This window comes from Nerophis lumbriciformis, linkage group LG14 (assembly GCF_033978685.3).
Source record: "Nerophis lumbriciformis linkage group LG14, RoL_Nlum_v2.1, whole genome shotgun sequence".
Taxonomy (NCBI): Eukaryota; Metazoa; Chordata; class Actinopteri; order Syngnathiformes; family Syngnathidae; genus Nerophis; species Nerophis lumbriciformis.
In genome coordinates, this window is record NC_084561.2 from 10,968,249 (window position 1) to 10,983,968 (window position 15,720).

At 38.4% G+C, this 15,720-nt stretch overlaps 1 protein-coding gene across 2 annotated transcripts in view; it reads left to right on the forward strand.

Moving 5' to 3' along the window:
* The window catches only part of ect2 (epithelial cell transforming 2), a 67,823-nt gene that overhangs the window by 23,096 nt on the left and 29,007 nt on the right, over positions 1 to 15,720 (forward strand). For both annotated transcript variants that reach the window (XM_061976065.2, XM_061976064.2), the window contains exons 7-19: positions 1,558 to 1,665; positions 1,769 to 1,842; positions 3,267 to 3,397; positions 3,753 to 3,868; positions 3,981 to 4,043; positions 5,382 to 5,619; positions 6,752 to 6,870; positions 8,974 to 9,093; positions 9,191 to 9,259; positions 9,668 to 9,778; positions 11,010 to 11,106; positions 11,215 to 11,296; positions 12,959 to 13,037. In XM_061976065.2, the coding sequence (XP_061832049.1) occupies positions 1,558 to 1,665; positions 1,769 to 1,842; positions 3,267 to 3,397; positions 3,753 to 3,868; positions 3,981 to 4,043; positions 5,382 to 5,619; positions 6,752 to 6,870; positions 8,974 to 9,093; positions 9,191 to 9,259; positions 9,668 to 9,778; positions 11,010 to 11,106; positions 11,215 to 11,296; positions 12,959 to 13,037 (1,407 nt within the window). The remainder of the gene's footprint in view (positions 1 to 1,557; positions 1,666 to 1,768; positions 1,843 to 3,266; positions 3,398 to 3,752; positions 3,869 to 3,980; positions 4,044 to 5,381; positions 5,620 to 6,751; positions 6,871 to 8,973; positions 9,094 to 9,190; positions 9,260 to 9,667; positions 9,779 to 11,009; positions 11,107 to 11,214; positions 11,297 to 12,958; positions 13,038 to 15,720) is intronic.

Sequence of the window (15,720 nt, forward strand, 5' to 3'; positions counted from 1 at the left end):
TGAACAGTTGTTCTGTGAAGTTTCAGGAAGTATGGGATGGTTTCCTAAATTGATTGAAAAGTAATTGAAAGGTTGATAATTGATGAGCTTTTTGTCTGCCTCTTTTTATTGCTGCACTGTTGGGGACATTCTGGAGTGCAGTTGTCTGACTTCAAATCATTATTTGCCTGTACTTATTTGACTGATGCAGGTTTATTATGTATTTATTTTTTATTTTATATATAATTTTCGTGGGTTACTTGTTTGGGGGAGAAAAATAGAACATTTGATATTTGTTTAATCTTATTTCTGGACTGTATATGTTAAAAATCCAATAACCAAATGTTGAAAAAAAAAGAGTAGGATATTCTTTTATTTATCCCACAATGGGGACATTTTGTGGTTGTAGTGCAGATTGAAATAGTATTAAAAGTAGCGCTTAAGTCACAAAAGTGCCACCCCTTGTTGCGGAGTCACAAAGGGGTTTAAACCAAATGGTAAAAAAACAAGAGGAAAACATAGAACACAAAGGAGGACATAAAAGAGTACAGAGCTGCTGCAACCAACTGCCACTTCAGCGGCGCCAGGGCCTTTTCCATTGTTCGGAGCCTTTGTCGATTAATTTGTGCTTTAAGCCAATTTATTCTATGCTGCCAAAGAGAAACTATTAGCTGCAGTCAATCATGACCACTAAGAATAATTTAATAGGCTTAAGCCTCAGTACAAGATTTATGTGAATGAATGTACAGCTTATCTTTGTGCTTTGCTCACACCTAAACACCATCAATCAATCAATCAATGTTTATTTATATAGCCCTAAATCACACGTGTCTCAAAGGGCTGCACAAGCCACACCGACATCCTCGGTACAGAGCTCACATAAGGGCAAGGAAAAACTCACCCCAGTGGGACATCGATGTGAATGACTATGAGAAACCTTGGAGAGGACCGCATATGTGGGTAACCCCCCCCCCTCTAGGGGAGACCGAATGCAATGGATGTCGAGTGGGTCTGACATAATATTGTGAGAGTCCAGTCCATAGTGGATCCAACATAATAGTAAGAGTCCAGTCCATAGTGGGGCCAGCAGGACACCATCCCGAGCGGAGACGAGTCAGCAACGCAGAGATGTTCCCAACCGATGCACAGGCGAGCAGTCCACCCCGGGTCCCGACTCTGGACAGCCAGCACTTCATCCATGGCCACCGGACCTGTGTGTTCCCCCCCCCTCCACAAGGGAGAGGGGAAACACCAGTGTGAATACTAAACAAACCAGATCTGATATGTGAACTGTGCATCTTTTTGTATTACTTTGATGCGGAGAGTGTTTTCTTAGCTTTACCGAACATACAGTAGACTGGTTTTGCATTGTTAGCAATGTTAATATTTGCATTAAGCCCAATGAGTGATGATAAGAAGCATTTGGAAATGACAAAAATCTGTGGTTGAACTTGGTTTTGGGGGAAATAATGAAAGAAAGAAAAAAACATACTTTTATTATCTGCAAAACTATGTTTTCTAGTTTGTGTATTAAACCTGCCTCCATGTTACAATTATACTTCATGTTTCCGCTTGTAGAAAAAGTTGGTTGGTCTGGTTCATCACATGGGAGGCATCATCCGGAAAGACTTTAGTACTAAGGTCACACACCTCATCGCCTACTCCACCCACGGGGAGAAATACAGGGTTTGTAAACTCATGCAATTTTTCTGCTCTATAAGTCAAAAGAATAAATATGCACTTTCTTTTACGGTTTTGTCTAATCTGTCTTTTTTTTTTTTTTTTTTAGCTTGCTGTGTGTATGGGGACGCCCATCCTCACTCCATCGTGGATATACAAATCTTGGGAGAGAAGAAATGATGAGTAAGCTGAAATTTGTTAAAGGATGTCACAAAATATATGCCTTCACAATGGGGAAATAAGCAGATGATATTATGTAAGTTTACCCCCTTACAAAAATATGAAACCTCCGGAAGTTTAATGGCAGTTTTATTATTACACCAAGAGACAAAATTTATCATTCTTAAAAAATATCAGCATGTGATCAAATGCTTATTTTTTTCACTGTACAGTACATCCAATGGGGAACATTAGTATTTATGTAACAAGGGATTACATACATTTTAAAAATAGGTGTGTGAATGTGAGTGTGAATGTTGTCTGTCTATCTGTGTTGGCCCTGCGATGAGGTGGCGACTTGTCCAGGGTGTACCTCGCCTTTCGCCCGATTGTAGCTGAGATAGGCTCCAGTACCCCCCGCGACCCCGAAGGGAATAAGCGGTAGAAAATGGATGGATGGGTTTCCCAATCATATATGCTGCTGCCTTAAAGCAGCAATATAGATGTTTTAACCCTCTGGTGACGTTCACTTTTTAATTACCGGTATTTTCAAAGTCAAACAGGATGTAAAAGTCCTTAAAGGAGTCATATTATGATTGTTTTCCCACTCTATAAAATAATATGAATAACGGATTAGATTTAAATAGCGCTTTTCTAGACAACACTTGCCAGCGGTCTATATAACATGTAATGGTGGTTCTTTGGTTAACATTTTGAATGGATTATGTTTTACAGACCACTTTTAAGCCACTTTCTGGCTGCGTCTTCAGGATGCGCCATTTTGTGGGCGGGCTTATTTACATGCCTCCACTTTGACAGAGTCTTTTCCCCGGCATACTTGTAGTTTTGGCGCTTTCATAGCGAGGGTACCGATAGTTTAAGTTCCAACTATACGCTACTTTGTATTAGAAATGGCTACAGCGAAGGATGCATGTGCATGTACAAGCCAGTCGTCTCCACAACAAGAAGATAGAGAGAAAAAAGGAGCTTATTCATTTTTTGTAAAGCACTTTGAATTGCCGTGTGTACGAATTGTGCTCTATATATTAACTTGCCTTGCCTTGCCTATTGACTACAGCGCAAGGCCCTTTGGGTACATTCAAACTATATATGGATAATTTGCTGACAGTTTTCCCAATTTGTGATGTCACCAATTGTGCAAATTCCAAACAGCTCGTTTGACGGAAGTAGAGAGGAAGACAAGATTGTTTTACAAGTATCTCCGTAATGACTCCATGGTTTGATTTCAAATTTTTAGGACATATGCAGATCCTAAATACACAATGGGTTATACTTGTATAGCACTTTTCTACATTCAAAGGTACTCAAAGCGCTGTGACACTATTTCCACATTCACACACGATGACTGTTTGAAGACGGCGATAGACTTACTACAAAAACTTGCATTTTGACAACAACCTTGTCCTCCCACCTTATCAATAAACTAGGTCCTTCTTTGCGGCAGAGGAGGGGTTCCGAACAGAATTCAAAGTTCCTCCGTTCCAAGACTGCATGCTGAGTTTCTGGGGTTTCTCAGATGAAGACCGAGCCAATATGGAAGAGAGGACTCTTAAACATGGTCAGTTTTTGGAGTAGTATTTGTTCACATCCGAATCAAAGGACTTCAAACTCTGGTGGGCTATTCCAGTTGATATACCTAAAGTGGGGTCACATAGGCAAACATGAATGTTTTATACAATTATTCAAAATATATATTTTACATATTTGTTTTGATATTTGTACAGTCTTGGTCAGATTACACATGATACTAAATATGGAGAGTATTAGCCTACACAGAGAAGATCAAGATCAGCATTAACCAACAGCTGACTGGCACTTGTCCATTACCCATGCCATCATATACTCTACTGTAAAATGTCTGTCTGTCTTTACATTAACTGGTTTAATGCAGTTCTTCTGCAATGTTGTTGTAGGTGGCAACTATCAAAAGGTTGAAAGTGAAAGTTGCACACACATGGTTGTGGAAGAAAATTCCGTGAAGGAGCTGCCATTTTGTCCCTTCAAGAAAGTCTTTGTGGTCAAACAAGAGGTTTGTTTTTTCTTATTAAACACACTTGATCCCCTGGAGGGTAATTGGGTCACCTCGTTAGTAACAGGAAGTCCACAAGCATTTGATTAAACCTACATTTCTCTTTGTTTAGTGGTTTTGGGGAAGCATTCAGATGGATGCTCGGGCTGGAGAGTCCATGTATCTTTATGAAAAGGTGAGTTTACTGTAAGTGGATGTATCTTGTTCTGACTGCGGCTGCATTGCGTGTAATGTATTGTTTTAACTTTGTTGGTATTTTAGTGTTCTGCCTGATTTTTGTCATTGAATGTTATTTGAACATTTATTGGGTATAGCTTAAGTTATTTTACATGTACTTTTTGAGAATTGTTCTGTTAGTTGTTGCCTAACGAACTGTAAAATTATTACTACACAGTTAAGTCTCAATTTACAAATGTAATTGGCTCTTGAACAGGGTTTGTGAATCAAAAAGTTTGTATAGTGACGCAAATGTCACCTTAAGAAACAATGTAAATATGAATAATGGCTTTCTGCCTCAACAAAAGTCCATATTTTAGTGAATTTTTGTACACTTTAAACGCAATATGAAGTGCTATACAGTACTGTATGTCTAAAAAACATAAGGTGGTAATGGATCAATTGTCTTTATTAACAAGCCAAAACAACATCAAGCTGCTGTCTTCTGTATGCGCTACTTTGCAAACATACACACATACAAGTTCCTTTGGCGCCCCCACAAACGATCAGAAATCACAAAAATCATTAACCACCATATTGCTAAGATAATAAACATTTAAAAATACTAGAATCCACCTACCGGGTATATTAACATCGGTAAAGGAGGAGCTGACGAGAAAAGAGCAGACGAAGGGATATATAAGTCTGCTTTGGTATATATTTTCAGAAAAGTCTGTTCTCAGTTCAATTAAAACTTGCTGTGATACGAAGCCTGCTTCGTTGATTCTCCCATAGTTGTGAGCACCAATAATGTACTCCTCGCTAACAGACTTTTTTTTTTTTTTTTTTTACTTTATCCAATTCCCCCTTCTTTCTAGGCTGGTCTGTTGTCTTTTTGGGACTCATATTGAGTTAGCAAAATGTACAAAACTTGTCAAAAGGAAAAACACAGAAAAGGCACACATGCTGAAGCGCAGAGAAGTGATTAGTAGTGTACTGCACAGCAAGTGACGTGGGGGGCTCCTGAAGCGTTTGTACACAGAGACATGGTTCGCACACAGGGGCATATTTGGCTTGATTTAAAGGTGTAAGGCGAATGTTCGCAAATAAAGGGTTGCGTAAATCGAGATTCCACTGTATTTGTTCTGTATATTTTTGTATTTTCTTTTGGACCCCAGGAAGAATAGCAGCATCCTTTGCTGTTGCCAACGGGGATCCAAATAAATAAACCTAGTCATAAGGATATGTTTACATAGGAACATTTTAAATAACAAAACAAAAAAAGCAGTCTTGTTTGATGAATGGTTTGCTTTTGGGTGATGGCTACAATGTTCATATTTGTTTCCTTGTTCTTCAGAATGACAGCCCAGCCATGAAGAAAGCTGTGTCCCTCATATCCATTTCCACCCCCAATAGTAACCGCAAGCGTCGCCGTTTGAGGGACACACTTGCTCAGCTCACCAAGGAAACAGAGATTTCCCCCTTCCCTCCACCACGTAAAAGGCCATCAGCAGAACATTCCCTGTCTATGGGTTCCTTGCTGGACATCTCAAACACCCCTGAGACATGTAAAGCCTTGGCCAGTATCAGTATCGGTATGTTTTTCTAATTTATTATCTATACATGTATGGTTTCACTCACCTATTTTTACCCTGGCAACAGATACTTTATGTACCAAATGTAAAACGTTTGGGTTTTTACTCAGCCTCTTGTGATTACATTATCACACTAATCAAAACCTCCATGTCGATTGGCCAGGCCTGATTTAGAGATTCTAACTAACGTAAAACTGCCTTGTCTGTTATTTACTTTGTTTCCACATTGTCATTCTCTTTTGACTAATACAACATCCCCTTAAAATAAACTACTGGTTGTGCAGTTACACAACAGGCAGCCAGGGGTTGCAAAGTGTGAAGGCTGGCGGAAAACCAGGAGATGAAGAGGAAGTAGCCACATGACACTGTCCCATCCAAGTGTCATGGATTTAAACCCAAACATGGAGCCAGCGGTACAACGCTTGTACCCAAAATGAATTTTGTGTCAGTTTTTGCATACACATTGGCTACAATAAGGATGATGTTGACCAATAAGTAGAGTAGAAGAGAGTGGGTTGATCGTGTGTTCACCTAAAGCGAGGAACAAGGTTTGATTAATTGAGACATTGATTTTGCCCAGCCCTGAAATAAAGTTTAATCTGAAAAAGAAATTTGACCAAAAAAATCTGGTGATTTTGAGGAGGATCTGTCATCGTTAAGCAACAAAGAAATGACTGCAATAGGTATGCACGGAGGTAGAATGTGACGGCGGGTTTAGTGCCTTGCTCAAGGGAAGCAGACTGGCATTTTTTTATTTTTTTTTATTTTTATTTTTTTTATTAAATCAACATAGAAAAAAACACATGATACACTTTCAACTAGTGCATCAACCCAGAAAAAAAAACCTCCCTCCCCTATTCACACTCACACACACCCACTCACACAAAAGGGGTTGTTTCTTTCTGCCATCAATACTCTGGTTTCCACAACATGGACAACACTTCTGCAAGGGACACAGTCCCTGAAGCACACTTGATTGTTTGTGCTGCTGGTCCACTAACATTTTCATTTAATTAGACTGGCATTTATAATGGACGCGTTAAGCTACGTTAATGTTCAAACATTTTCTTGTCTAATCGGATGCAGTGTTATGAGGTTTGTCTCAACAAAATGCTATCCTGATTTTTTTCAGAGAGTACGAGGTCATCAAAATCTGCAGTCTTGCCCAAGCAGTCAGCACGGTGGCAAGTTTCCAAAGAGCTCTATCAAACTGAAAGCAACTATGTAGACATTCTCAACACCATTCTCAAGGTGGCTTTTTTATTTATTTACAAACCTTAATCTTCATTATGAATCATTGTGATATTATTGTGTCAGTTTGTATGTACGTGACAGTAGTTTCTGACGATTTGAGAAATGTGGTCTTCCTTCAGGCAAAACACTAGCACTTTGGTCCATTGGCGCCGCTAAAATCTACCAAAACTGAAAGATCTTACGTGGGGCTTTACGCTATTGTAAAATGAAACCTAAAATTATTAATTCCTTGGCCAATTCATATTTGATAGTAGTTCTGAAATAGTGTTTAAGGTACCAATAGTTAATACAGATTGGTTTTGTATATTTGGGACCTATTATGCAAAAGTTGGCCTACCTGGTGGTACCTGTTTTAGTGTATTTGGGATCTGCTTAAGTTCCGAAAGTGTGCAATCAAACCATGGAGACATTGCGGACATATTTATAAAACAATCTTGCCTTCCTTCATGCTTCCTCCTAACGAGCCGTTTTGTATTTGCCCAACTTGTGACGTTTTTCAAACATGTGATGTCAGCGGATTACAGCTGCCCCCGGAGCCACGGAGTCGGCTACGCGGGCGGCCCCTCCGTTTGACCACTGAGACCGGGCCTCATGCACAATTTATCTCCTTGAAAGAGCACCACCGTCCTCTTAATATAAGCACATTTCACATTTTGTAGACCACTGTATACGAGTATATCGTGGATATATTAAAGTACTTCCACATCACAGACATGCTGCCTTTGCTCCAGATAACTGCGTGCTTCTTGTTTGTCATCACAACATCCTGTTTAGGTGATCAACATTTTTTTTGGTGCATCACTAGTCTAAAATGCATAAATAATAGACTACATATACATTCATACAACATATCACATAAGGGACAAGCGGTAGAAAATGAGTGTATGGATGGAAATTTGTTTTCACATTAAAGACCCTCGTTTTTAAAGTGTGGTGGATTTTATTTTATTGTGGCGATGTGCCATGATCAATTACATGTAGAGGAAACCCTGATGGAATGTCTATGAATGTTCTCATTCATCCACATCATTGTAATCTCAGGGCATTCAATCAGTCGCAACTGGACTGTTTGGTTTGTCTTTGTCTCATCCGAGTAGGCTTCATCAGTTCATGCTCATAGTGTTAATTAGTCAGATCTAGTCTTAGACTTAGATTGGTCAGATTTAGTCTAGCGGCTGGTGCCAAAACGAACTAACCCTAACCCCAAATATTTATACTCCAAATCTAGGAGGGTGTGCCTGGGCAAGGATGGTTTCACCCTATCCTAGTGAGAAAAACAACTGCTTTGATGCAAACAAGAAATCTTACTGTCAAAGCCATCGACAGTCGTTAAAGTGTAATTTCCCCCTGTTAGCATTGACGTATTGTGTGGCAGAACGATCACTGTGGATCAGCAGTCCAAAATAGTCGGAATCACCTACGTTAGCATTCCATTCAGTTGTAAACAAATGGCATTCTGGTCACCTTGTGTGACCAGAATGTTTCTAACTCCTGATATTTGTTGGAGGCCAAATTGCTTTTAGGAATGGTTCAAAGGACATTGTTGTATGTGGGAGACAGGTGGTGTCTCAAACCACGTCCTCTGTTTAGGGATGGTTTTTCAACCTTGACACTGAACTGATGAAGCCTACTCGGATGAGAGGAGAAACGTCTTCTAAGACAAACCAAACAGTCCGGTTGCCGGTACCGTACAACCAAAATGCTTCCATACTTCTGTTTTAAACTTAGCAGGAGGTTCCAATAGTTTTCCGTTCTGCTTGCCGGCACTGGGCCGGGGATCATGGGAGATGTAGTTTACTTCTCAGACCAGCCCACTGAATAAACAAATGTTGTTTATGTTGACAATTGTGCCACATGTATCTATAATGAAAATTGGCAACTTCCCAAGTGGCTGTAATTCCTAAATGGTAACATTTCTTTTGGTGCCACACCCTATGTATTGTTAGTTACATCAAATATAACGGTACTGTATCTTGAAGCAACATGCTCAGAAAGTCATTGCCACAGTCCAAAGTGACTGAATGTTGCATCTAAAATGTCATTGTGTTTTTTAGTATTTATTTTGAGCTAACATATAACATGTATATTGTCTTGTTTCAGCTGTTCAAGCTTCCACTAGAAAAAGAAGGTCAGGTGGGTGGACCCATCCTGGCTCCAGAAGAAATCAAGACAATATTTGGCAGCATCCCTGAAATTTACGAGGTTCACACCAGAATAAAGGTAATGTGTGTGCTTGTATACTGCACTGTTGTTGAAAGTGTTTGACCACTTTATTGTCAAGATTGAAAAATAGATCTGTGTGTCGTTTCCTTTTTAGAATGACCTGGAGGAGGTGCTGAGAGATTGGTCGGAAGACAAGAGTATAGGAGACATTGTCCTCCAATATGTAAGACAGAAGTTTCACATTGTACAAAGATGGTTGTTTTTACTGAGTCTAACATTCAGCCATTAAAGGTGCAGTAATATTTGCATTTGACATACCGTACATACTGTATAGACAGCCAAGTATTTTGTATTGCTTAGATATATTGTTTTATACACGCCTAGATTTAACTGTACCATCGTGCATGTCTTGATTTACTTTTAATACGCAACTGGTACAACATAGTTACATCATCTGTGGTTTTAATCTCCAAATAACCACACACTAGGTAAAGTTTGGCTGTTGAAACTAGAGTAAAATGTAGTGTCTTTTAACCAAAGCAATCTGTGAAGACACCAAACTACTGTATTTGCTTTTGACCTGATAACAAATGGTTCTAATAATTTAATTTCTCATATCTTCTCTCCATAGTCCAAAGAGCTGGTGAAGGCCTACCCGCCCTTTGTCAACTTTTTTGAGATGAGCAAAGATACTATTGTCCGTTGTGAAAAACAAAAGCCACGCTTCCATGCCTTTCTCAAGGTACCACTTCTCCAACTTGTACTATCATATTGTACTTTTGCATCACATGCAACTATATACACACTGAACATGTTTTGTAACAATATGCCATCTTCTTATTTGGTAGCCATTTGTGAAAGATATAAATAATTCAATGTAGAGAAAAAAACGCACAATAATCAAGAGGAAGCCAGCCACAATTAACATAGAATTGGAGTGTACATGTACAAAGGTGTACATGGACAATATTGGTATGAAAGTAAATTATTTAATGGTTGTTGTAGATATTAAAATGTACATATGTTTACTAGAGGATAATAGTAAATAAAGACGTTTTTTGACTCTTGAGGGAGTTTTAGTGGTAGAGGAATGATACTTGTAGTGTTGGAAGGGATATATGTTACCTTTTAAAATGCTGCAAACTAAGTATGAAATTATTCATGACTAGGGATGTAACAGTAAACAGTAAAATGATAAACCGCGGTAAAATTCCAGACGTTTAGTAATACCGTTTAAATCTTTAATTAACGAAAAACGTCATTTATTAATGCATTTTAGGCAACACTGCTTACTTCCTGAAAACTGAAGCGCTGCAGCGCATGCGCACGACACCTTCACATGTGCACAATCACCTGCGCATGTGCACTAGCGCCGTTAGGCTTGAGAAAATATGGCAGAGGCTATACGGACTTTGCTTTGAAAATGTTCACTCCGAGTAAACGGAGCCGATCGCTTTGTTTCACTTAATTTCAATGGCTTCTAATTCCGTGGAGTGTCCGTGTGCGCGTAAGAGCGCAATGATGATGCGGTTTCATTTTGAAAGTGCAACTTGCATCCGCCTGTCAGCTGCTGTGACTGAGAGTCACCATGCAGCAGGCGATGTGTCGGTAACGTTGTCTCAACTTGTTTATAAAGTCTTTAGTTTGTTTACTGGGATGCTCATTCATCCTTTATTTAACTGCTACCATTGTCAGAGTTCCAATAACATCAATACTAGCTCAAATGTGTTGTAATCTCATCGAATTGAACACAGGCTGAATTATCAGTGAGGCACAAAGATTGTCTACATTATTTTTTAGTATAGTAGTAGTGTATAATGATACAACAGAAGTGTAATAGTTACCATAGAAACACAATTGCAGGCAAGCGTTGTGCTGTACTGGGGTCTAACCCTTATAAAATGTCATTTTATTTTGTGACTATCAAATGTAATGTGTGTTACTTGCTGTCCTTGTTCCAATGCCATCAATAGATCAACCAGGCCAAGCCAGAATGTGGAAGGCAGTCACTCGTAGAGCTGCTCATCAGACCAGTACAGAGACTTCCTAGTGTGGCTCTGCTTCTAAATGGTAACTCTTATGTCAACCTTCTTACTTAAACTATTTCAACCCTTTTTGAAATGACCTCTTCTGCCACCTCCAGGTAATATTTTTTCTTTGCCATGTTTGTATTTGCAGACATAAAGAAGCACACGTCAGATGACAACCCAGATAAACGGACACTGGATAAAGCGATTGAGTCGCTGAAAGAAGTAATGACGTAAGTTTGTCCTTAATGTCGTTTGTAACTGTCAACCATTATGTGATAATTTCACCAATTTATAGCCACAAGCACAGATATAACTGAATAAGGTTATTTGGGAATTATCGTACAGATAATTATCAGGATGATATTAGGAATTATGACATCATACCGATAAAATTGATAACATTTAAGTATAGCTCTCATAAATGAACAAATAAAAAAAAATGCTCTAAAGAGGTGAGATTTCTCGTATTGTGTTTTAGGTGGCTTAGGGTGAGCAAATCAAACACTTTTTTTCCTGCTCGTGCTGTAAATGGCCTATCAAGCACCTCACCTCAACCCCCGACTCCCGAGCTCACTGTAAACAAACATCAATGAACGAAAATTAGAATAAGCACCTCTGTCGGAAAATTACACGCTAAAATCTGCCTCTGTTGTTTACACGAAGGCCTGTAACTTTGTGTAAATAAAGGGTGAATACTCTCAGGGCACAATCCCTACAAGCTCTAGGCTTTGCTTCAAAGTGCATTGACTTATTGGCAAACATTGTCTGTTTGAGTTTATTAAGCCAAGTTATCTTACCGTAATTCCTGGGTTATAGCTCGCACCTAGAAATAAGCTGCACCCATCTACTTATTGTGCGTATTTTATTTTGTACATATTTAGGCGATTGCATAACACGCTAAATGACTGACTAAATGATTGTGTGAGTGCGTTGGATTTAATGTGACATATTCCATTGGTCTGATAAGACGGGGAAAATTTCTTGGCAGCATGTGAAGCCTGTGAACATGAAAAAATAAGGGCTCAGTTATAGGGCAATAATAGCAAGAAACTGTGATGCTTTTTTCTTTGACGTTGTTTAAATTGTTTACCATTTGAACTGACTGTTGTGTGAGTATGCATGAGTAGAGATGGGAATCTTTGGGCACCTCACGACTCGATATCGATTACTAGATCCACTCGACATCCATTGCACCGGTTGCCCGGTCCCCTCCAGGGTTTGTCATTGTATCCCATTGGGTTGAGTTTTTTTCTTGCCCTGATGTGGGATCTGAGCCGAGGATGTGGTTGTGGCTTGTGCAGCCCTTTGAGACACTTGTGATTAAGGACTGTATAAATAAACTTTGATTGATTGATTGATTCAGGAGCTACGATTCGATTAAAAATCGATTATTGATGCATTTTTAATTTATGTATATTATTGCAGTTTTACATTACTTTTCGTTTCACTAAATAAGCATTTATCACTTGCACCTTTCAAAAACAGTGCATTTGTAATAAGAAACAGTTAAAATAATTCCAATTACATTTATTAAATTAATGGAAATGTGTGCAAAACTGGAACATAAGTGCCCTAAAATAAAGGAGCTGGTCGAATATCTCGGTGAGGTGGCTCGCTGCAGTCAGCCAAATCTTAGAACCGTCTGCATTTCTTTAATTACAATAAATAAATCGATTATCGATTATTTACCTTTAATAATCGATTTTATATAATCGTCCTTGTCCGAATTGCGATGCATCTAAAAATCGATTATTTCCCCCACCTCTTTACATGAGTATGTTGTATTAAGAACACCATTTCGGTTTTGAAGACATCTTTTAAACAGGACCACTGTCCTGTCATGTAAAAATGTTTTTTTGTTTCCACTGTACTGATATCTCTACACCCTGCAGTCACATCAATGAAGACAAGAGGAAGACTGATGGTCAGAAGCAGATCTTCGATGTGGTTTATGAAGTTGACGGTTGTCCCGTAAGTTTGAGCAGGACTTTCCTGTTTTTTTTGTCTCTACTTAGCAAAATTCTGTACCTGCTTGACCTGGATGATATATTTAAAAAAATTAAAATAAAAATAAAATCTCAGATTTTTTCACAAAAAATTGGATTAACCATTTTTTTCATTTTTTTTTTTTTTAAACCCCACCCTACTTTTTAGAAACCAATGAATACAAATGACAGAGATAATTCAAAACAAGTTTTTCTTTTATTTGATCAAAAGCTAGTAGTTTCAACTAACACTGCATCTTACTCTTAGCAAAATTTGAGTGTGAATAACATTTCTTTAAACCAGATATAAATTGTACTTTTTATGGAATAATTTTCAAAAAACTAAATTGACAGCTTCATCTGGCACGCAATAGTTCTGTTTTGAACAAATTACTTCTGATAACAAAAATATAGTATTGTACATTGCATTCAAATAAGTAATCTCTAACATTGAGATGAATAAAGAGCAAACTTAAAACTTCAGTCTTGAATAAAATTATTCTGTAAATAAGATTATAGTATTTTACATTATATGCAAATAAGTAATCCAGCAAAAATATTGGGAGGACTATTAGTACAGCGGATAAGCTTTCAAATTCTAACACACTGTGCACTTTTTGATAAAAGCATGACACTTCTAGCATAGTTAGTATATACCATAATGATTATTTTCAGATGTGGAGGGAAGTCAGATTTGACCTCTGAGGACCATGAGAGGTCAAATTCAAGATAGCCGCCAGTCCACCAGGTCTAATGTTTAAATGTGCTTACATTTAGGAGCCTATTAGTGAAGAAAAACATGTAATGTGTCATTTTCTACTAAATTGGGGATGCCCATTCATTTGGTGATACTTTTGAGACCACCAGAATTTCAGAAAATGCCCTTAGGTCAAAGTCAAGGTAAACATTTACAAAAAATAAGCAGTTCACATTTGGAGATGGACACCTAATAGTGTCACTGTGGCAAATTGTGTTATTTAGTGTTTGTGTTGTGTGTGGGATGTGGTGACATTATGTATTGTATAGAGATATTCTCGTTTTTGCTTCTTTAACGGAGTCATTGCATGACAACCTCTTTGAAAATGTCTCTGTGTGAGTCTGAAAATACAGAAAGTAAAGAAAATATATTACAAACATAGGCTATATTAGAGGAATAAGCAATACAATTTCTAAATATGCTTAATATGCATATGAATGTAAGGTTGTATTGGCTATAAGCATTATTACAACTACAAACATAACCTGAGTTGCAAACTATGCATAACAAACGAAAATATCCATAATTATATCCATACAAGCATTAAAATCAAACTGCAATGCTCGCCACTGACAAAGCATAGCAACCACTTCTTAGCCACTTTACCGTACTTAAAGTTAACTTAAACTCAGACAAAATCTCTTATAAAGTAAACTTTACATTTCCTCAAGAACGCACACATAAGGACAGGAAACACAGAGAGTCCACTCAACTTCACATGGGCTGCTCAGCGTTGACACTACTTGCCAGTGTGGGTATATCCAGATTTGTTCCACTGTGTGTGTGCCCTTAACTTATTGAACTGCAGTTCTGTTTGCACCAGTATTGGGTGCTGGACAAAGGAAACAACTGGGTGGCAGCCGCTTTGGACCACTCTCCCTGAAGCATCCAAATCTGGCCATGAAATGATCCACTGTCGCTGTGAGAAAGGGTGCAAGTGTGCCAAAGCTGCACTCAAGTGCACTGCACTGTGCTTCTGTTCTGGAGACTGTTAGATTTGATTATTACCATTGTCATCATTGTTAGTAAGCAGGATATATTAAAAAAAAAATGTTTAAACTCCTCCTTCAGCTACCACCTTATTGTGGTGGAGGAGTTTGCGTGTCTCAATGATCCTAGGAGCTATGTTGTCGGGGGCTTTATGCCTTAGGGTTTCCCAAAGCAAACAGGTCCTAGGTGAGGGTCCAGACAAAGAGTGGCTCAAGAAGACCCCTATGATGAATACAACCATTGTTTGCTGTATTGCTGTATAATCAAGAGTTCTGGCAATAAAAGATACCAAAAGTATCACCAAATGAATGGGTATTTAGATAGATAGATAGGTATCTAATAGAAGTACTTTTTATTCTATTTTATTCTATCTGATAACTACCGTAATTGGAAATAACACAGTTTAAAATGTTTCTACACTGTTTGGTTCCAAAATTATACATGTTTGAAAATTAGACCAAATGGGCTGGCGGCCAACTTGAATTTGACCTCTCACGGTCATCAGAGGTCAAATTTTCCTTCCCTCCACATCTGAAACTAAACATTAAGTTATAAAACTAGCTATGCTAGAAGTTTTGTGCTGTATCAAAAAGTGCACAATACGTTTGGTTATCCGCTGTAGTTTCAGTCAGTGGATAAACACAAGCTTTTTCATTCACACATTTTCAAACATCAGTGCGACTGCCTTAGTGATTGTTCTCCACTGTGCTTCTTTCTCATCATACATGGTACCTTGTGTAAATGATTCCACCTCAGTAAGCTGCTTTTTAGCCAGAGTTTGTTTGTTGCGGTCTTGTTCGACTCGTAAAGAGTTGGCTTATGGATGCTTCGGTTTCGGATGCAGTAATAAGTTTGTTGTGCTGCTGCCTTTTTTAAACAAACTTTGCAGCATGCAGACATTTGTTTAACGCCTGTAAAACTG